At 34.6% G+C, this 23866-nt stretch overlaps 1 protein-coding gene across 1 annotated transcript in view; it reads right to left on the minus strand.

Annotated features, from left to right (window-relative positions):
- Window positions 1-3210: 3210 nt before the first annotated feature.
- Window positions 3211-23866, minus strand: part of IMPG2 (interphotoreceptor matrix proteoglycan 2) — a 37819-nt gene continuing 17163 nt past the window's right edge. The window contains exons 5-19 of the mRNA XM_034414746.2: window positions 23071-23114; window positions 22639-22721; window positions 21803-21964; window positions 19498-19556; window positions 17736-17753; window positions 16844-17085; window positions 15056-15120; window positions 11960-12260; window positions 9295-10250; window positions 7593-7812; window positions 6732-6942; window positions 6099-6287; window positions 5122-5320; window positions 4573-4652; window positions 3211-3363 (exon numbers count right to left, since the gene is read on the minus strand). Coding sequence (XP_034270637.2) covers window positions 3303-3363; window positions 4573-4652; window positions 5122-5320; window positions 6099-6287; window positions 6732-6942; window positions 7593-7812; window positions 9295-10250; window positions 11960-12260; window positions 15056-15120; window positions 16844-17085; window positions 17736-17753; window positions 19498-19556; window positions 21803-21964; window positions 22639-22721; window positions 23071-23114 — 2890 coding nt within the window. The 3' untranslated portion in view covers window positions 3211-3302. The remainder of the gene's footprint in view (window positions 3364-4572; window positions 4653-5121; window positions 5321-6098; window positions 6288-6731; window positions 6943-7592; window positions 7813-9294; window positions 10251-11959; window positions 12261-15055; window positions 15121-16843; window positions 17086-17735; window positions 17754-19497; window positions 19557-21802; window positions 21965-22638; window positions 22722-23070; window positions 23115-23866) is intronic.

Here is a 23866-nt window from a genome sequence, read left to right on the forward strand (position 1 = left end):
ATTATAAAATTGAATGTTTGTGCTGTTGTAAGACTGCTGCAGATTTATTATTCATTGACAGAACCAGTGAATCATCTAATATGAGATCACTTTCAGATTATGAGAATTGATGATATGTACTTTTGCACTTATCTGATCTACAACAGGTTTCTTGATTTCTGTCCATCTTGGCACATTTGAGATAATCCTGGGGGATTAACTGGGTGGATTTGGGAAGTGATGAATCCATCTATGTGTAATGGAGTTGGGCTGCTTGCCTTAAAAAAGACAATGGTTCACTGATTCCTGAAATAATTACTCAGAGGATTTTGCCAACTATTTTGCCCACCTAGTCACAAATATCCCTTTAGGGGACAATATGCTTGGCAGAGTGGTGCGTCTACAGCTATATATGTTCTTAAAAGATAACAATTATTTTAACCCTTTCAGCTTGGGTCAGGCCTGTTTCTGGGACGGAATCAAGTATGAAGGCTCTGATGGATGACCTTACATAGCAGAAAAGACACAAAGAGAAGGTGATTTTACTAAGCTTGCTTGATCTTTCAGTACTTTTTCAGTTGGGAGCATCATGTTACTCTATTCCTTGTTAATATTAATATTCTATATTAATTCTATCCCTTTTGTAGGGATAGTTTCAGCTGTGTGACTGTACCTCTCGCAGTGAAGTGCTACAAAGCAATTTCTATCCTTTGTATTATTTAATCTCAATATGAATTTCCTAAAGATGGACATTAGGAATTTTGAAACTGGATGCCATCGATATGTTGATCATGCTTAGTTGTACTTTTCCATAATTCTTAAATATTAAATTTCTTAATTTAAAAATAGGTATGTCTCTAACATCAGTATCTAAATGCAGTGATGGAATGAATGAAGGCCAATTAATTGTAATTTAATCCTGACAAGATGGAAAAGTTGTGAGTAATAATTCCTTGATTCAGGTATTGGGGAGTATACTCATTTTAAATGGAATAAACTTGTCTCAGAAAAAAAAAATTGGGGGGGGGGAGTAAAGTTGTGACTTGCAAATTGTGCCAGTGATTCTATTTCTATGGATAGTGTGAAAACCAATAATAACCCTATCTAGTGGAAGATGGAGAAAGTGGTAAACATTCTTTATTTTCAATATATTCATATGAATGCAAAATGAAGTGACACTGAACTTGTGGAACATAGTTCCAGAATATGCGCTATGGGCTATGGGACTGCAAATTTGGGACAGTAATATCAAATAATAACAGCCATTTCTAATTTTTCCATTCAAGAAGAATTAAGGGCAATGGAATTAATCCAGTAATCATTAAGATCCATTCACATCACTGAAAACACCAAAAAATTACTTTACAACCATGTCTGTACCATCCCTGTAGCAACAGTGTTCAGATTTATCTCCTATGACCATTGTACTGGATTCAGCTTTTAAATCAATTTCCTGAAAAAATAAAGCATTAATTCTATATCTTGATTAAAAGAAGGAAAAGGAGAAAATTTGATATAAAGGAAACTTTATTAAAACTGAATCCAAATATATGTTGAGGGATATAGTATATCTTTGTCAGAAGACAGAAATATATATAAAAAGCATAGTTACAATACATTAAACATACAGGATAATAGGGATGAATAGAACATAGATACAATACAAATTAAATAATTTAAACCAGTGAGAATTATGTACAAAGAAAATACATAGAGAGACATGGGAATGAGTATCCAATTTATAAAGGAAATAATGTAAATCTATTAAGGGTAGCTATACAAGACAGCATTAAATGAATGATGAACAAATGGATATCGTCTAGCAAAGTGAAATTCTATGCATACAAATTTATGATGACAGACTAAGTGCTGCGTGATTCTTGCACTAGAAGAAAAAAAAATGCACCCTTTCCCAAATTAAGCCTAAATTTAAAAATGCAAAAAGTGAAAAAAAATAAAAAAATAAAATGGAATGAGAATATTTGCTCCAAGTCTCACAAACAAGAAACTGAACAAAATACTGAGAATGAGAAGGCATCATGAACTGGCAAGAAGTAGTATTGTTAAAATGGGAATGCAAAACTAATTTCACTCAGATTTAAAAATCATATAAAAACCATACATTCTGCATAGTTCACTAAAACACAGATTATTTAAAATTCAAAAACACAATAGTATTGGATTTGGACTAGACTAAAAATAAATAAAAAGTGAAGGAATACAAAAGCAAATGTAACTTGAAATAACTACAAAATTTCAATGAAAAGAAATCAACAATTGTATTGAAAATGTGACAAATCATAGACTGGATGCTGTCAAGTAATTAATATAAATTGCCACGTTTGTCTATAATGTCAATAAAGTCACAATGAAAGTAGAAAAGCGTAGGACTGGATTACAACAAAAGTGTCATCAGCACTTTAACATTCTGTTTAGCAACTGATTCCTATGCTGCTCGCCTTTTAAACGCTGTAATTTTTCCGTTGTTTTTCTATTGAAAGAAAATTCATGTTCATGTTCCATAACCAACCAAAGGATATTTTCTTTTGTTACCATATTTCAGTACAATGATTCACAACAGGCTTTATTTGTCTTGATACTCTATCCCAAAATGTGCTTTTATGCCAAACTATACAACATTGAAATAATTTGCAGAAGAGTATATTCTTCTTGAAATTGTTTAAATGTTGTATAGTTTTGGCATAAAACCACATTCTGGAATAGAGTATCAAAATAAATGAAGCCTGTTATGAATTATTGTACTGAAATTTGGTAACGGAAGAAAATATCTTTTGGTTGGTTATGCAACATTAATGTCTTAACTCTTATTCCAAGAAATTCTTGTAAGTAAAGCTGAAAATATTTTCTGCAATGAATATTTAAAATACCAAACATCACAATGAACCATACAGTTGTATTTTGTTCAACTGTTTTGTCATTTTAATTTGACTTATTGGATGAATCAATAGCCATCATAAAGGTTTTCATTAATCATTTGATAACTCCATTCTGAATGAGCAATTCAGAATATCCTTATTTTTAAAGCATATTGCATTTTAATAGTCATCATATTTAATAAGAGAGATATTTAACTGAATTTGTATTTAACATGAGAACTAATTTGGAACAAATTAAAATATAGCCAAAACTTGTAGACTAGTTCTAGACCAATATATTAAATTAATCTGAATTGTTATAATGAATTTCTGTTAAAGATACTAAATAGCTGGCTATTGGCACTTGAAACAACCCACTGGAATGATATATATACAATTTCCAGTGCTCACAATACTAGATGTCATATTTTGATTATTGACTGAAATTTATTCATTACCTAGATAGAGGACTAATTCATAGGATTTGTTTCTGACAGCTTTCAAATTCCTATTTTAAGGGGGAAACTACTAGTTGTAAATAAGCAAACTGAACAGTCTTAACTGCCTGTTTGATATCTTATTCTATCTAGCCTTGAACACAGGAGTGGTGGTGAAAGCTGGATATTTATTATTTGATTTATTTGTGGTGATTGCTTGTTATAGGTAAATGGGATTATAGATAAAGATGGGTTGGCCTCGGGCAGAGATTCCAGGGCAGGATCACACTGCGGGAGATACATGAGGACTGGAGGTATTATTCGTACACTGATGAGCAGGAGTGGCTATGATAGGTAATATGAGAATGGCCTGCACTTGGAATATGCCAGGAATATTCTTGGAGAGAAATCTCAACATCTTGCTCTCAATATTTACCATCAGGACCAGTTTAACGGATCCTTGGTGGTCCTAGACTCTGGCTGCTTCTTCTGAATGCAAAGTTGGTATGCAGTAAATCTGGCCATTATCTAACAATGGATGAGTGCTGACCTGGTGTACATGTGCCTTGGAGGGTCTTGAGTAAGATTCACCATTTCGAATATATACCTACCTTGGTTTCATGTTTTGTATCAACAAAGTCCCCAGGGAGCTGAAGCACCTCTAGAATAATAAATTAGCCATGGACTAGAGAAGAAGTGGCTGCATCATATTTAGATACAAGACCCTTGGCTTTCGTTTATTTAAAAATTATAATTTGTCTTAATTAATTAATTAATTAACAATTAATAATTGTTATTATTAATTTTATATAACTTGCTATTTTTCAGCTCTTTCCTAAATGCTTTGGACAATTTAGTTCTCTAGGTAACACAGAAACTAAATGAAACAAAAACCATCAAAAGGCCACAGTGAAGTTCAACATCAGTACATGCAGTAGATCAGAGGTGTCAAACTGGCGGCCACAGGCCAGATGGGTCACGTGCAGGCCACGCCCACCCCAGCTCCATGAATAGGGAAAACATCAGGAAACATCAGGCGACGGCAACGTAATGCCGCAAGTTTGACACCCGTGCAATAGACCAACAGAGAGTATGTACAATATAATATGATGTTTTAGCTGTTAATAAAGTAGCCAACAAACTTCAAGTAGAATGATATTCATTTCACTATGTAAAGAAATAAAATTACATTTTTACATGCTTTCTTCTGAGTCAATCATGCTGCATAATAAGCAGGTTCAAATAAAGAAATTATGGCGGGAGGAAAATACCTAAGTCACATTTGATGTCGTTTTACAAAGTCTGCAAACTGATGATCCTTGGCATAAAGTTCTATAATCCTTATTCTGTCCTGAATGTCCTGTAAAAGTAGGGGAAAAAATCATAGCAACTGTACAATCATCCTAAATAAAGCCCTATGGTTCATAGTAAGAGTGCTCTGTACCTACTTCAATATAAAATCATAAAATAGAAAATGCTATATGATATCCTTTTTAAATTGTTTCATCAAATTGGAATCCCACATTTTGACCTGAAAATGTGTATTCAGTTAGAATTATTAAATCCTTGCGATGCACAAAGTGAAAAATGAAACAAATATAAGTTGGTAAATGGTTACATGCCAGTGGTGGGTTGCCCCCAGTTCGGACCAGTTCTATAGAATCGGTAGTAAAACCGCTGGGAGGCTCCACCCACTGACCCCAATGTCATCAGAAAGCTTCTGCTCATGCGCAGAAGCACAAGCGTGCGCACAAGTGAAGCAGGCGCGCACGCACAGCCCCGTTGCGAACTAGTAGTAAAGGTAAGTAGAACCCACTCCTGTTACATACCTCCTTACTTAATTCTCTGTTATCATAAATATGTTTGATCTCTTCACTGCTATATTCAGTGGATGTCTCATTGCTTGTGGAGCTATAAGAAGTTAGCTGTGGACATCTCCGATAATAGTGGCTATATCCAGTGGTATCACTTTCATACATTGGGTTGTATTTCACTGCATATTCAATGGATGAAAGACTGTCTCCTTGCCTATAAAGTAAACAAATGGAACAAGTGTCAAACAACACTATTTGTATAATATTTCCCAAAACTGAGTTGACAATAGCTATTCTTAGGCAGTCAGAAAAAAATGAGTGAGAAGGACAGAAATGCATGCTGCTGTCCTTCACCCCAACTTCCATGTGTGGACTGTAAAATCTGAAAACAAAGTGTAGCTGAGTTCGAATGAGCCACATTCCATTTTCCATCTCATTAAAAAATTTCCATGGAAAGGTGTAATTGAATTCATTTGATTGCCATCTCTATAAACTTGTCCCATCAACACTGAAAGACTAAAGGGTGATGGATATGGTACAGTGCAGAGTTCCTCTGTGGTTTTTAACCACCATCTGAAAGGCGTTGTCTATCACTCTGAGCAATAATCAAATCTGTGCTGGAGAGGGTTCTACAAACTATAACTTCATAGCAACCCAAAAGGAATAAAACAGTGCCTCCAGTATTGTTCAAGACTTTCAGCTTTTCCAATAGTAGAGCCATAAAGCTATCCAACTGTAAGACATACATTTTCTCCTTCATTTATGAACCCACTATTTATAAACTAAGTTATCTTTAAGCTTTTGTTAATGTATAATTTTGTCTAGAAGAACAGTAAGATCCAATTTTAAACCATAAATTTGCATAAATTTGTGAACCAGGCACTGGTTCACAAATTTATGCAACATTTATGCTCTGCGTATCGTGTGTTTGCCTGTCCTCTCTTCAGCACTAGTGAGTGAATAACACAAAATAACCTTCAGCTGATACTTACACAAAGGAGTCTTCAATTTCACTTTTTGTGTTCTGGTCTCGAAGGGTTCTGGCCAGGAAGAAAGTTACAGTACAGGCTATGAGAAGAAAGACAGCTACTGAAGCTATTGCAATTCCCACAACAAGTGGCTCTGAGACATACTCTTCACAGCGCTCTCCTCTATACCACCAGTTTTCACCTACACGGCATCTATTATTTGTTCATGCCAACAGAAGAGTGAAAAAGAAAAGCAGTGATGAGTTAGTTATTCTACTGTAACCATAAATGACAGAACGTCAAATACTAGCCTTAGCTAATGCAGGATAACAGCAGCAATTGTTCATATGTTATACAATTACACAATCATAACTAAAGTATTGAGAGCCAGTTTGAGCTAGTACCAGATTAGAAACCAGAGTTCTAGTCCTGTCTCAGGCATGAAAGCTGGCTGGGTAACTTTGGTTCAGTCTTTCTCTCTCAGCTCAAATCCCCTCACAGGGTTATTATAGTCAAAATAGGAGAAGGAAGGAGTATTAGGTCCATCTTCAGTTATTTATAAAAATAATAAATGTGAGATCAAAATCAGTAAAATTTAAAAATATAGTAGCTGTGATTCTATTCATTTGAAAGCCAGTTGAATGACTATGCACTTACCTACATATTGCTCCTTGCCCTGGGATTATGTCACATTTGCCATCATTTTGACAAAAATTACGTTGCAGAAGACAAATGCTATTACATGGCAATCCATTAATGCTTAGATAACCAGGATAACAAACACACTCAGCTTCTCCACTCCACTGGTTTACCAAACACTCCGAAAACTCATTGCATGCCTGGAACTTGCAAGGGTCAGCCTGGACTCCTGGAAATGAGAGAAAAGGAATGCATATATTTTGGGACAAACAATTTTATCCAAAGTGAAAATGAGATTTTAAAAATTTAATTATAATTATAAATTTATAATTTTAAAACTAAAAGTCAATCTTTAAAATATAGTTATTAACTCAAGGGAAATGACACATTAAAAACTTGTTGGGAACTTGAGAACGAACTGTGGGTGAGGCAAGTACACAATTTAGCCAGCATTCTCCTTAGAGGCCCATAAGATACCCACAAGAGGTCTACAAACAAGGCCTCCTTTGTCATTGTAATCCCATGCACCAAATATATAGAAGTGGTCTCTCCTGTGCTTTGATATAGCACCCAATAATCAAAGCTTCATTGCTACACTGGTTCTGTATATCATTTATTCTTGTTAAACGGAACAGGTATAAAATTTGGACAACAGCAGTTATCTATAGTGCTGATCTTACTTTGTATCATGGAAAGTCTGAGGCTCGAAAAAATTGACACGGAATGATAATTGGATACAAATGGAGTGAGATGAAAAGGGTTTTGATAGCATTCAGTTATCTGAATTCTGTTGTGTTGTTCTTGCAATCTTAAAGTCTGTTTGGCAAAAGTCCGCTGCCTCACTGAAAATAAGCTAATGGAACAAAAAAAATTTAATACCTGATTCAACATCAAGAGAGTACTTATCAATAGCCAAGTTCATAGTCTGATAGGCTGTGTTGCAAAAATCTTCCAGAATCATGTACACAGAATTAGTGACATTGCGAGGTACAGGCCGTACAAATTTCATTCGGCTGTTAACCACAATACTACCATTCCTGAAGTTCAGAATTTCCAGATTCTGGAAGCCAGTTAAGTTTGATTGCAAATAAGGAACCAGCTATAATGCAGGAAAAATAATATATAAATGAAATACATCTGCAAATATAAATTATATATAAATAAATCCATTCATTCTGTGTTAACCCATTGCCCTAAACTACAATGGGATTCATTGGATCTGCATTAATATGATGCATGAGCTTAGTTTACATTGATTGTACATTGATTGTACATTATAAATTATGTAATTATTTAGTATCATGTGTGAAATAAGATGCTCAACAAATAGATTGGTCACAATTCAGCAAACACTGGCTTAATACAATGTGAGGATTGATTCATGAGCTCTACATGATAATGTATGTATGCGTATTCCTGGTTATATATCCTTTTTAAAATAATAGTATCAATAACTGCAACACATGGAAAAAGCTATTTAACTTTATAACCATGTATATGAATTAATTTTTACTAGTGGCAGATGTAGTGACAAATACAAGGTATTTTTCCATTATTTCTAAATAAGAGAGATCAGTCTATTCTAGGCTAGGGAAGTGACCAATCAGCATTTTAAAGGACCTCAAAGGGCACAAAATATCATAATTTTTTTTAGGAAAGTTAAATTCCTTTGCACAGGCAAAAAAGTAAAGTTAACTCATTTAAGGCAAAAGCATACATTAAACTGATAAGAAATAGATGCACTGTGCCATGTATGTTTATAAATATCATAACCATTCCAACCCTAGTATCTGCTTCTACAGATAGATACAACAATTTTTGCTGAATAAACTTTTCCCTTTACCTGCTAACCAGTGGTGGGTTTCAATTTTTTTTACTACTGGTTCTGTGGGCGTGGCTTGGTGGGCGTGGCATTGCTTGGTGGGTGTGGCAGGGGAAGGATATTGTAAAATCTCCATTCCCACCACACTGCAGGGGAAGGATACTACAAAATCCCCATTTCCTCCTGATCAGCTGGGACTCGGGAGGCAGAGAATAGATGGGGCAGGGCCAGTCAGAGGTGGTATTTACCAGTTCTCCGAACTACTCAAAATTTCCATTACCAGTTCTCCAGAACTGGTCAGAACCTGCTGAAGGCCACCTCTTCTGCTAACCCTTTTTATTCATTGTTATTATGCAATGCACATGATGGCAATGTATGTTGATAGTAAACAATGAAGTATATTCCAAAGCTTGAGTTAACTAATACTAATACAACAATTAAAATAAGAATATGTCTGTAACAATTTCAGTTAATGTTAGTTCATTGAATAGCTATAGACAAGCAATATTATTTTGGTAGGTAGAAGGTAAATCTGATTGTTTGCATTTTTCCTTTTACTTTATAACTGTCTCTGAAGTGTCTGTGTCTGTGAACTGAAATAAGCATAGCAAGTTAAAAGGCAAATTAGCCATTGCATATCATTAAGCTAAATGTTACTGACTTATAAACTGTTCTACAAAAACCGAATCAAGTATGCCCCTCCAATGATCACACATGCTAAAACAATAGCAACAAGCAAAAATAATATTTTTTTCTTACCAGTTCTAGAAATCGTTGTTCCAGGGCTTTATATTCAGGGGAATTTTTGTTAAACAAATCCTCTGAAAAAATCATGTTAGTAACTCGAAGGCTAAAGAATACAACTAAAGCACGTGCAGGGATAGTTACATTGTTGGGATTTTCGGGAGTAATCCTAGATATCCCAACCATTTCAGTAGAATGGGCATTGGTTGGTAATTCTACATGACTGTCAATCATAATTCCTTCTTTTTCATGGTAATAATAAGTTGTGACTTCATAGGCTTGATCTGTAACTTCCAGTTCTTCTGTGACCAAATCTTTTTCAAGTTCAGGCGATTGGATCACTGGGCTTTCCACAGTAGAATATGCTGATAAAATTATTTCCGGCTTTTCTAATTCTTTTATTATAATGGTTGTATGTGACTGATTTTTTGATGGCTCTTCTGTTAATATTACGTCATAAATTGCTGTTATTTCAGAAATGATTTCATCCTCAGTGGAAGGCTCTAATTTTATTGTACTGTATATTTCCGTAGATGTCACAATTCTTTCATCTGAGGTGACTTCTGTGTCCAGAGATGATTGGGAAATAGTTGCATCTAGTATATCCTGAATTATATCTTCCTTTGGAGAATCCGGTGTAAAGTATGTTTCATTATAGTCATGCATACCAGATCCCTCAGTTTTCAACCAGGTCTCTAAGTTGACTTGTGGTTGCTGTCCTGAACCAGAACCATAATATTCAATAGTATCCTTTTCTTTATTTATAGAAGATTGCTGGGTTTCTTCTTTTGAAAAAACTGTAGATAATTCTTCCTCAGTGCTAGGCTCTATTGCTAAAACAGAGGCTGTTGGTGATGTAAGACTGAGAGGAATTGCAGAATCACTTGTAGGTAGAATTTCTTTTGGCACAATGTGAGGGAGAACAGTTGAAGGCACAAGCAAACCTTCCAACTCTTTCTCTTTTTCAAGTCCTGGAAAAAAAATCAATGCATAGTTATGAATGCATTTTAGGAATGCACCTTATTGGATTTTGTTTCTTAAGAAACCCAAGGTTATCCTTTGTTGCTCAGCAAATACTGTAGTTTCTTTAGGACATATTCACTCTTGTATCAATGACAGAAATTCTTTTCTTTTTTCCAAATATTTAATGTAGTTGCATTAAAACCAAATCAAAGTAATTGGAATAAAACTACACATGGATTTTAAAAGGTTATATACTTTTCATTTACAAAATTCTTCTAATTTAATTTTAAAAATAAAATGTGAAATATACATATATCTCAATTAATTCTAAAAGCAGCAATCAATAGCAAGCCATTAACGTAATACAGAGTAATACAGAAGACAATAAAAAAGCAAATAAAATTGTAATAATAAAAGAGCAAAAGCAAAATTTATATGACAAAAGAATGGCAAATCTGTTAACCAAGTTAATTTTAATTTAGCTAGAAACAAGCACGTAACCTATGCAGATCAATCAAAATTGCTATAATATCTTGTAAATCCTGACAACCGCAATTTGCACCAATTACCGTATTTTTCAAACTATAAAACAGACTTTTTTGTCTCCCAAAAGGGATGAAAATATCTGTGTGTCTTATAGACCGAATATTGCCAAAGCCCCACCAACCCATCGGCCATGATTTTTGCCTCTGCACACCCCATTTTTGGGCCTTTTTTGGGCCTTTTTCAGGCTTTTTCCAGCCCATTTTTGGGACTTTTTTCAGCCCATTTTTGAGGCTTTTTTCAGCCCATTTTTGAGGCTTTTTTCAGCCCATTTTCAAAGCTTTTTCAGCCCAGTTTTTTGGCTTTTTTTGGCCTGTTTCCGAGGCATTTTTTGGCCATTTTTTTTCAGAAAAAACAGCCTGAAAAAAGCCTCAAAAATGGCCCAAAAAGGCCTCAAAAACAGGCTAAAAATGCCTTGAAAATGTGCTGAAAAAAGCCTTGAAAACGGACTGAAAAAGGCCTCAAAAAATGGCTGAAAAAAAAAAGCTTAGGACCGAAAAAGCTTCAAAAATGGGCCGAAGAAAGCCTTAAAATAGGCTGAAAAAAGGCTGGAAAAGGTCCGAAAAAAGACCCAAAAATGGGGCATGCGGAGGCCAAAAACTTTTTTGTTGTTGATTTCCTCTTCTTATAGTCCCAAAAATACGGTACGTTTGCAAACTTCAGTCGGGATTCCCCTTCACGCAAGACAGGCCTATGGAGTACATTACACTAATCCACTTGTAGGAATTTAGAACATGAATGACTGCAGAAGGTTTGTATTCTGAGCAGCTTTACACATCTAAATAAATAAATATTAGTATTTAGTGGTGGATTTCCTAACATCAGAGTTTCTATTTTGTTCTGAGTAAAGATTAAACCAAAGGGATTTATGTAATTCTTAAGAAGATATATTATATTATATATTTGAGAGAGATGGGCACTGAAAAATATGAAATATAAATAAATAAATATTTCTGTACAGGACTGCAATTATAAATATGACTTCTCCATCAATGCAATTAAAATATTCCATCATGGTGCCAAAATCTGACAATGTCTGTCTGATTGTGAAAAGTTGTCATTTCAATTACTGTTGAGGATCAGTTTTGAAGTAGCCAATCAAGAACTCTGGCAAAAATGCTCTGTCCATAGACACATCTGAAAAAATATAATTTATACAAGCAAGTCAACTTACCAATGTCTAACAAAGACAAATTAGAATGACTTTCCAAGTCTATATGGGAATCAGTTTCAAAGAACAATGGTGTTCCAGTATGTATTTTTTGTTTTTCATCCATAAAAAGCAAATCTTCTGGGGAAATGGTGATATCAGTTTTTGAATTGAGAACACTTTCAGAGTCCACAAAACCATCTGGTTTCATCCACACATTATTGTCGCTATCAAAGATAAGATCTGGTCCTGGCAAGTCAAAGGGCAAGATGCTGCTTGCAGTTGACTGAGCAGCAGAAGGCCACTCAGATACTATGGCATGATCCTAAAATATAGAGCCATAATGGTTACAAACAATGCTGATAATAATAATGCCTCAAATTACCTTATAGTTCACTCCCACATCACATAATTTGTACAATTTCCAACAAACCTATGGGGCAAATCAGAACTTAACTATATCATGGGTTGTGACTTCCTAAATATGTCATCAGAGGCATCTGGAGGGATAGTGGTGGCAAATGACAAAAGCAGTACCATAGTGAAGTGACAGTCTTACAGGGTAGACTAGACTAAGAAACAAGTGCCATGTAAATCAGAACTACTTTTATTGTAAGAGCAAATAACAACATAACTCTGCAAGTATGGATGTTGGTTGTGCTTTTCTTCCCCTTACTTTATCTTTCTGCGGGGCTTGTCAAGGTCTTGTCTGTGATGTTGGTTTTTCTACTTTGCTACACTATTTTCAGCTTAGTGTTTAACATCTTCCTCCATTTTGTATTACTTTTGGGAGAAACTACGAGTATGTCAAATTAAAAAAGAAAAGAAAGAAACAAAACACCCCGAAACCATTTCAGAGGATATTTATAGAATAGAATAGAATAGAATAGAATAGAATAGAATAGAATAGAATAGAATAGAATAGAATAGAATAGAATAGAATAGAATAGAATAGAATAGCAGACTTAGAAGGGACCTTGGAGGTCTTCTAGTCCAACCATCAGAAAACCAGGAATCACCAATCTTTCGGACATCAGGGACCACTAAATTCAAAATTTTAAATCCTGTGGACCACTAATATGAATCCAGCACACCACTCACTGAAGCACCTGGACTCCCAGTGATGGATGGGGTCCTTCAGGCACTTAGCTTGGCCGCTTATTTCAGCAACCTTAGACACTCAAAGAGCCATTTTGACTGTTTCCTACAGAAAACAAAACACCAGGATCTCTCATCTCTCTCTTTTTCTCTCTCTTTCTCTCATATCTCTCTCTCTCTCTTTCTCTTTATCTCTCTCTCTTTTTCTCTCATCTCTCTTTCTCTCATATCTCTCTCCCCTCTCTTTTTCTCTCATCTCTCTCTCTCTCATCTCTCTCTCTCTCCCCCCCTTCCCACTCTTTTCTCTCTCTCATCTCTTTCTCTCCCCTCTCTTTCTCTCTCTGTTTCATCTCTCTCTCTCCCCTCTCTCCTCTCTCTCCCCTGGCTCCTCTCTCCCTCTCTCTCTTTCTCTCTCTCTCTCATGTCTCTTCTCTCTGCCCTCTCTCTTTCTCTCTATTCTGATTTTCTGGTGCAACCAAGGTGTGAGCAGCACCAACAAGGGCAGGTAAAAACACTTGTGAGACCCAGCAATAGATGAAGCTTTGCTCCCGCTCTGAAATATGTAGCGAATCTCCATCCCCTGCCCTTTCCTTCTCAGGCCAGGTGAGGAGTGACTGGGAGGGTATGGGGTGGGGACAGACAGTGGTGGGCTCATCCAACAGGAAGCCACAGCAGGGGGACGAAAGAGCCATGGGTTGCTGACACCCATTGCTTTGGCCGCCTGCACCGCTACCCTCCCCTTGCCACAACAGCGCCATTATCTCATTCCGGCCAGCGAGGGCTGCCCTAGTCCTTGCACCTTCACCACCTGCAAAGTTGCAAGTTGCATGTACCTTCCTCTACAGCAGAGATTTCCAGCCCCACCATGAGCTGCCTGGCCGGTCCCATATTCCAGAGCTCTAATCACATGACTAGCCCATTGGTCATCCCGGAGCAGCTCCTCCACCTAGGTGCGCTGTGGACCACCAAAATTTTCTCACCACCAGTTGGTGACCTCTGCCCTATACCATTTCAGGCAAATGGTTGTCCAATCTCTTCTTTAAAACTTCCAGTGTTGGAGCATTCACAACTTCTGGAGGCAAGTTGTTCCACTGATTAACTGTCAGGAAATTTCTCCTTAGTTCTAAGTTGCTTCTCTCCTTGATTAGTTTCAACTCATTGCTTCTTGTCCTGCCCTCAGATGCTTTGGACTTAAATATAATGTTAAGAGAGACTAATCTGGACTAAGAAGGCTTCTTTATGTATAATTGTGTTAAGATATTACTACATTCCTATTCCCATAAAGCAGACAAAAGAGCTGCTTTTTTTGTTAATTTAAATTCTTGTCACATGTTCAGTGATTAGCCCATCAATAATAAGTATTTTTTTTATTCGAAATACAAGAAATAAGTAATATAATGTAGGAGAACCTGGAGAAAATTTTTGGTGTTTTGGCAATTATATGCCAAAACACCATAAGCACAAAGACTGAGGGCAATTATTTTTAATAGAAATGTTTGGACCATTTATCTACAACTGTCAAGAATTACAATTTAATCTTTATTTAAATGCAGGAACAGTATCTGATATTATTCAAAGATTTTGAAATCATTACAAAAATATATTTTGGGCATATTTTAGATTCTTTATACACACACACACACACACACACACACACACACACACACACACATATTCACACACATACACATACACATACATTTAAAAGGCTACTCTGAAAAAACAAAATATTTCACAAAAACAAAAGAATTGAAGATAAAATCTATCATAAATAATTAAACCTACAGATTAAAAGAGCATTTGAGAATCTTTGGAATATTGTTGACTTTTATCTTATCTTTCACTGAAACAGTTTAAATAATTGGGTAAATGTATATAATACTAAGAACTCCTAGAGAATTTTTAAAACTTTTGAGATATGAAATTTGTAAATTATGTGAGTTGTAATCCAATAGTCTGTTGAGCATCCAATTGAGGAACATTGTGCTGGAATAAAATGGCAATACAGGAAAATCAACTTACATCATCAATGGGTTTAGCAGTAATCCATGATGGGATTTCAGTCATGGAAACAGCCACTTCTTTTACTAAGAAGGAAAATATTAAAAAGCAGTTGTGAAACATGTTGATTTTTAAATTGTTTGCAGTCCTATTACTAATCCTAACTCATTAAGGGAGCATATGCAATTTAACACTGCCAATAAAGTTTTATAGAGTCAGAACGAGAACAGATATACATAACTCAGTGCTTCAAAGAACACAAAGGATGTATTGAGAATATGGCATCTATGATCAGAGCAAATAGAGCCATTAAAAATTGAATACACATTTTTTCTTTTTTTGTGCATGTTCTCTAGAATTTCACATGTTCCTCTTAGAGACTTCAGAATATAAGAATTATACAGCATTTCTTAAGCACACACATAAAGAACTCAAACCCAAAGAAGTAACAAATACTGGCAGAATAAGCTCAAAACAAAAAGAATAGGTGTAACAATCAAATAAAAAGAAGAGTAGATACAGTATGTTTGTATGAATTTTGTTATGATGTTTTCACAGTTGGTTTAGAGGTTAAACCAACCACTAGTTCTACCAGACTAGAAAGCAGGAGATCCAGTGGTGGGTTTCAAAATTTTTTACTACCGCTTCTGTGGGTGTGGTTTGATGGGCATGGCTTGGTGGGCGTGGCAGGGGAAGGATACTGTAAAATCTCCATTCCTTCCCCACTCCAGGGGAAGGTTACTGCAAAATCCCCATTTCCTCCCGATCAGCTGGGATTTGGGAGGCAGAGAATGATGGGGGCAGGGCCAGTCAGAGGTGGTATTTACCGGTTCTCTGAACTATTCAAAATTTCCGCTACCGGTTCTCCAGAACCTGCTGAAATCCACCTCTGAGGAGATCATGTGTTCAAGTCCTATCTTAGCCATGAAAGCCAGGTGGGTGACCTTAGGCCAGTGTGACTGCTCAACAGTAAGACTCTCCTGCTTTCTAGTCTGTTGCCTTAATCACTAGACCAAATAAACTACTAAATACAAACGATCTACTTTTCTTATTCTTTCTCACCTCACCTCAACCCACCTCACAGAGTTGTTGTAGGGAAAATAGGAGAAAGAAGGTGAGGTAGATGTGTTTGCTGCCTTGAGTTATTTGTAAAAACAATAAAGGTGGGATATAAATAAAATAATAATAGTCTGTTGGTTGTGTCTGAGATGTTTTTGATGTATGGTGATCCTTTTCAGACCTTGTGTTGCTTCTGCTGCAATGGATTGAATAGCCAGGCACTTTTTGATAAATAAATGAAAGCAGGGGAAATACTAAGAAAATTGTGGTTGATAAACTCATCAAAATAAAGAGAAGTTTTAAGAACATCAGGCAAGTGGCATATGAAAATGGTAGTTGCACGTAAAGTTATAGCGTTGGTGTGAAGTTGTTTTAGTTATATTTCTCTTTCTTTTTTACCTCGTGGTTTTATATTTTGCTTACTCTTTTTCTCCTTTTCTGTTGTTGTTGTTGTTGTTTTGCTTAATGTTGAAAGGCAAAATTGTGTAATCCAAGATTTTTTAAAGTTATAAATCCTGAATTATTATAGTCTTACAGTGGAGGTTCAAATATCACTGTTGCATTTCATCTAAATCCAGAAGCAATGACAAGAACCAGATAGTCGTCCATTAAAATAAAATATACTTTTAGAAAGAGAAATGAGGGTTGGGGTTTTTTGATACTATCATCAATCAAATTCTTGAGAGAAAACCGTTTTTGCCTATTTTAAGAGTGAAATCATTTGAGTGAACCGAAACAATATTTATATACCATTAATAAGCTGGAGAGAACCAGGATCCAAGGACAATGAAGCATTTTCAAATAGAATGTTCTTATGGAGGATCTCAGCAATGTAATGTCTGAAGTCACTATCTGTATAAACAACTGTTGAGTTGTCTTTAATTTCTGCAAAGGAGTTCTGTTCCACTTTGTTTGGCTGGAGGTTAATCCAATCCCAGATAACATTGCTCATAGCCTCCCTGTCAAACACCACAGCATACAGGACTTCTACCCTGTTAAAGGGAGAATTAGAAAGATGTATATTGTCATTTAAACCCTACATTAGCAGTTACAGCTTATGTTTTGTTTACAAAGCATGTAATATATTTCTTTGCATCTCTTCTGATAATGATTTGTTTTTTGTAATTTAAGCATCAATCTAAATACTAATTCTTATTGTCTAGGGACAGCAGCTATATTGATTATATTGCTTGACATAAAATGGTTTTTACCAAGATTTACACATGTACAGATTACTTTTATATTAACTGTAATTTCCCTGAAAATAACAGTTTCTAAATTGCAATTAGATTCAGAAGAAAGTCCAATTTATATCAATAATTATTGATGGATTATGTCAATGTATTTAGTAATATAAACCCTTCTAGTGTGAGGGTTTTTGTTAACTTTCCAACAAGCGTTAGAAACATATTTTTAAAGAACTATTTACAAATCTTTGGTTGATTAGTTGAATTCAATCTCACAACATCTACCATAACATTGAATTTATTATAGAATGCTAAAATTTATTGAAACAACTTTTTGCTTATTCAAGATAATATTTTTTCTATAGATCCTATAAATTTTCCCAGAAATGGACCATATCTGTTTAAAAGGAAACAAGTAACTATCATTATGAAAAAGTATTTAAAATTTTCTTTACCTGTTATCCTGAGTTGACCTAAATGTTAAGGTAAGATAGAGAATACCTGTTATAAATTAGAAATATTGCTCCCAAACTAAAATTTATAAACCAAATCCTCCCATAAAACAAGAAAAGAGAAATTGAGATTTAATTAATGATGCGTAGAATTTAAAGTTAATGTATTATTCTGAATTTAAAGCAGTTCTTTTGAATTGGAAACAGTGTTTTATATTCAATATTGACTGTTTCAATCATTTTGGAAGTAAACATTGAAACAGTCCATTTTAGACACAAATCAGCAGCTTTGAACTTGAAACAATTCATTCAAATTCAAAATCAGTGTGTTTTATATTCAAAATGGTATGAATGAAACTATTACATACCCTTTTTAATAATGATTCTGATTTCATGCTCGTTGAAGGTTTGAAAAAAATGTAAGTACTAAATTATTTAATGAACTTTTAAAAAACATTAATAAATAAGATCCAATCATGCTTTCCTTGCTCTATGATAAGCTTAGAAAGATTTGAGTTTAGGAGCCCCTTAGATTTTATTTTATTTTTTTCTTGTTCACATATCAGCTCTGACTTGGCTGATCCTATGAAGTTGGCTCATTTCAAGATTGGTTTAGCTTCTAGAAGAGAGGGATCTATGCTGGCTCTTCAAAACAAAATTAGATCTAAACTACTACTTTGCAACCTAGGAAAGTATGAGTTGCTTGTTTTTCTATTGCTTTGATCTTGCTCCCTGTAGCTTCCAACTCTGGCCATATGCTAAGGAGCAGTGGGATGTAGATAGAGATTTGGGGATTTATTCTGGATCTCCTCATAGCTTTTATTCTGCCTGGTCTTTATTTAGGAGGCTTCTAGTCTCAGGATCTTGCAACAAACTCTTGTTCTCTGACTCTCCTCCTAATGTAATATAGCCAGTTAGGTTCTAGTTTTGCATATTCTGTATTTTCATAAATAAGTCTGCTAAAATTATAACCTTGTTTAACTAATCCTGACCCTGATTATATTCCTGCTCTTAGGAATCTTTATGCAAAGGAATCTACAAACATGGCTTCAACCTTCCTCTGGCTTTAAGCAAGCCACAACCATCCCATGCACAGAAGGCACAGAAGGCACAGACATGCACAGATACTGCAACCAATGATGACTGCTTAGCCTTAGAGTTTTTGTTAAAATATCTTATTGTAAAAATACTTTCTTACTATCCTTTCAGTTTGATAGCTAGCAGAACATTTTTAACAGCACAAAAGAGATTGTGCTCTAAAACGTTTAGAGCAGGTTGGCTTTCTCCCGTAGCAATTTTCATATTTTTACAAAATGTTTTATTTCAATAGGCATAAATTATGGATCCAAATTATGCATATAATTGTTTTGTGGTCTGTATAATTATTTGAAAACATGTGTAAGAAACGAGTACTTAAACGAATACTGTCCAACCTATAAAATAGCCTATAGGGGGGCAAACTAAACCAGTTTTGCTTCTTTGATATATTTTTATTTCATTACTTGTAATCATAGCCATATGACTAATGCAAGTATACAAGTGTATACTGTCTATCAACAGTGGAGCAAAGATACTGTTATATAGTGTTCATAACACATTTTAAACTTACACCATCTATATTGTATTCATTAACTGTATTTTTTCAACAGAAAGAGAGAAGATAGGAGAAGGAAGGTTTTTAAGCAAGGAGGCCAAATATGATTTTTTCATATTGACAATATTAACAATAAGATGCTTAATTTTCATTGCTTATAAAATTATATACCTGAATTCAGTTACATGGATATTCTTGAATCCAGGCAGTCCTTCATAGGCATTCTGAATCTACATGAAAGATAGAGACACAGATCCTTAAACCCTTTTATTTTCAGAACTAATTCTCTCCTTCTCTCCCTCCCCCCCCCTCTCTGTAATTCTGTTTACTGAATTGTTGTGCAGTTTCCAAATGTATTGTCATTGCTTTTCCTTGATCAAACTCCTGGAGAAATGGAATTTATGCACTCAACATGCAAATGTAGCATGAAGTGCAGGTATGAAAACACCATAAACACTGGTCTGACATAATTGGTAGAACATTAATTTTAGCAGTAGCAAATCCAAATCTGGAAGCTGTCAATGTACTGATAAGCTAAGGTAAGATTTATGGAGGAGGAACTGGAGAAAATAATAATGTGAACAATTTTGGATTCTTTGCAATGAAAAGCACCATAGAAATATAATCAATTAATATATTGAAGTGGTACTGGTAACATAATTATAAAGTCACAGAAATTGTCCCCCCCACCCCCATGCATACACAATTTGCACATTTTTGAGAACTATTAGAACATGATTTGGAGGCTGACCATTTATATTTACTAAATATTCCTCAGTAAATATTTTTTTATTCCAAAGGTGACAAATCCAATCTTTTCTACTTATGAAAATTCCAGAACTTTCATTACTTTCTTGTATATTTTATTTAAAATTTATATTTTTTTAAGATGAAAAGTACGATTCCCTCCTTGTCTAAATAGCTTGTTTAACTACCATGTGGTTATTCTTACTCTGAATCCAGTGCTCATTATAGTTATATAAATAAAAATGAAGGAATTATGTAATCCACATCCCACATCAAGAATGCTTTGTCGGCAGAAAAACAATTTGACTATCTCAATATTCCTTCTTTCTCAATAAAAATCTTTGATGTATTTATACTCTAGCCATAATCAAAGCATTCTGCAGTAGGGAAAGATTATCTAAGGACTTTGAGAACATGGCAAGAGATGAAAGGGAAAAACTGTAGCCAAGTTGCCTATCTGATCAGGCATTTATATTATGGCATGGCTACTTGGCTGTACAGTTAGAAAACTGATGGTGTCTAGCTTAATCGAGGCCAATAACAGTTACAGTGATTTCCTGTGACTACACTGTAGATATTCTTCTCCATATGAAATGCTGTCAGAATACTAAATATGTATATTCATGAGCTTGTAAAAATATTGTAACAATTATTTCATAGATCACTCAACTCATGTTCTGTTAAATTGAACAATGGCATGTATAAATAAATCCAGATTAAAAAGTATATCTGACCTTCAGATTCAGGCCTGGTATAAAAATCTGTTTATATCAATTTCTAAAGAGGAAAAGCATTATCTAAAACCAATGCCTTCCCCTTAAGCAGGTTATAATATAAATAGTTGCAGCATTATGACCAAGGCCAGAAAATATGAGGAGTCAAGGATTGTTTATAGTTACAGCAAGAATAACAAATAGAGGGAGTGGGGAAATGCTCTTCTCAAATAACTGTGCTAAGCACATGTGACCATTAATAATTCAAGTCCGGTTTAGGAACGCTAGAAAAGCTGGATAAAACATATAGTTAATGTTTCTTTTTTTACTTTTAAAAAGCCAAAATATGATAAATATGATTAGTTACCCTGCATTTCTCTGTTGTTATTTAGCATGCTTATTCTGGATAGGAATAAAACAGGAATCCTTTTATTTCCAAGGTATCTTTCACAGATCGCTTGAAGCAGATATTATGAAGCTTGAGCAGCAACAATGAGCACTGATTGACTAATATTCTTAGATATGTTGGGCTGCCATTTCCAGTGTTCAACTATTAGCTAACTTCAATTCAATTATCATTTTTTGATTAAGACCTTGAAAAGAGATTGCTTAGACAAGCTATTTACTCTTGTACATTATGAGATAACGAATTTCCTGCTCTAATCCCAATTAGATAATGATTTCTAAAGTTTGTCTTAACAAGGGTCCAATTCCTTAATCTTCACTAATATATAACTTTTTCTTGCTTTTGCCTAAACTAAGCAATTCTGGGATTAAGTGGGAAAGAGGTTGAAGGGCTATAAAACTTGCCTACCAAATGCAACTCTTTCTAAGTCATATCCATTGCCTACCTCACCACAATCCAGACTAATTGTTGTTCTCTGAGGAGGATAAATCTCTGAAGCTGTAAGTATAGGGACCATTTTAATAAATCATTATTAATGTTAAGCATTTTTCTTGATAGCCAACCCACAAAAGTAAAGTGTATAGCAAAAATGTATAGGTAGTATAATTACTTCAGAAATAAATTGTTGAGAGAGTTGTTGGTATTCTTCAGTAGAAGGGTCGCTTAGCTCATTGATGTATTTCTCTTCAGGAAGAAGAATACTGAATACAACCAACTGCTCATGACCAGGTTTCATTAGTTTTGTATAATCTCTTGTTATCTCATTACTGACCTAGCAAAGCAAACAAGCAAAAGAACAATTTGATTTAATGAATTCTAATCATAAACAACCTCCCCAGACTATATTTCTATACCAAATAAATCTGTATGCTAGTTTCTTTCATGTATTACACATGGTACTGAAGTTCTCTGCTGGTTATTGGGCATAATTAATTTTCTCCTAAATTAAGTCTGTCCTTCCAAGCCCAATGTCTGCTCCTATGGAGCTCTGTGAGGGGAAAAAGCAATCCTTGAAGATTTATAATTATGTATGTATCTCTTGACTTTGAAATGATGTGTTATCAATTGAAATGGATTAGATATGTATCTCATTTACAGGTATCCAGAACAGAGAAGGAAGAATTTTTATGCTAGTAATATAGTCTAATTTATTTCTAACATTTTCTAGCTTACTATTAAATGCAGCAGAAATAAATTCATTTTAAACAAAACTTGATGCATTTTGAATAAAAAAATGTTGAACTACTAGGCAGAGATTTTCGATATTCTTCTAACCTTGGTTAGCCTTTGAAGTAAAAAAAATAAATAAAGAATGATGAATAAATAAATAATGAAGTTATTATTGCTCCATAAATAAAGGATGAAGTTATTATTGCTCCAATACCCAATGTCTGTCAGGCAACATCTATAAAAATTAAAGCAACCTTATAAAGCACTTTAGCTTACTTCATGATCTTCTGTCTTTTCAGTTCTGTCCAAATGACTATCAGTTGAGACCACATCAGGAGGAGGAATACTGGCAACTATACCTAAAGAAAATAATAAATGTTACGTTATTTTTAAATTAACTATTTTGTTAAATAAAGAACAATCCAAGCATGAAAAGATTATCAAGAAAAACAAAAAAAATCTGACTAAAGTTTTAGTCACATTTAACATTGACTCATTGAAAAATTGTAATCTAAATTATTGCAGAGAAACAAACATTGACTTGGCCCATCACAACTGCAGCATTTCTTTGCCTAGGAAATGTCATTCCCTTCTATAGCTAAGGACCCACTTCCATGCATTCTATTCCCATACAAAACCGTAATCATCTTGCTCCATCCTTTTCACTAATTCACAAATCAGACAACAGACAAATTAAGGAGAACAGACCTCTCAGAGTAGTAGTATCACCAACTGGAGATGGAGTTGGCATCCTAAAATTGAAAAATAAGAAAAACAAAGGAATGAAGTGTGTCTGTGTGTGAGCAACAAAGAAATAGATTAAATATTTTCTTTCAAAACTAACAGTCCTTATTCCCGTGGATCTTTCAGAAAAGAGAGACAAGTGGATAAATAATCCAATGCGATTTGTAGAATGCTTTTACAACAGATCATGAGTGTGTGTGTTTGTGGGAGTCACAGTTTTTACTGAGATAATCTCACTATTATTGGGGAAAACTTGATCATGTAGAGACCATTAAATCCAGAAAGTTATCAATTATATTTTTATTACAATTGGAAGTACCTTTTAGTATTTTCATATCTCAAATCTAGCCAAAATAATGCTTGATATTTTCTGGATATGCCTAGCTTTTTCTTTATTTTAAGTTCATATACATGATGCTTAAAAAACATATCCATTCACCCCCAAATCCTTAATATAACATTTCTATTGTGATTTGCAACTAGTTTAAAATGTATATCATTTTCCAATAATAAGAATAATAGCAGCAGACTAGAAGAGAAAGAACTGAAGATAATAAAATGCAAAGAAGTGTAAACAGAAGCAGAAAAAAGAAGAAAACAAAGATAGTAATTATAGGAGTCTTGGGTGCAATCCAAAAAATATCTTAGCATCATTTAAAACTTAAAGCATAAACCATAGCCTGTCAGGTCCCCACTTTGATGGACCTGCATGGGAATAAGGAGGAAGGGAGGGATGAGCCTGGGGCCATCTGTGTTATCT

Source organism: Pantherophis guttatus, chromosome 5 (assembly GCF_059756535.1).
Source record: "Pantherophis guttatus breed Tessera chromosome 5, ASM5975653v1, whole genome shotgun sequence".
Lineage (NCBI taxonomy): Eukaryota > Metazoa > Chordata > Lepidosauria > Squamata > Colubridae > Pantherophis > Pantherophis guttatus.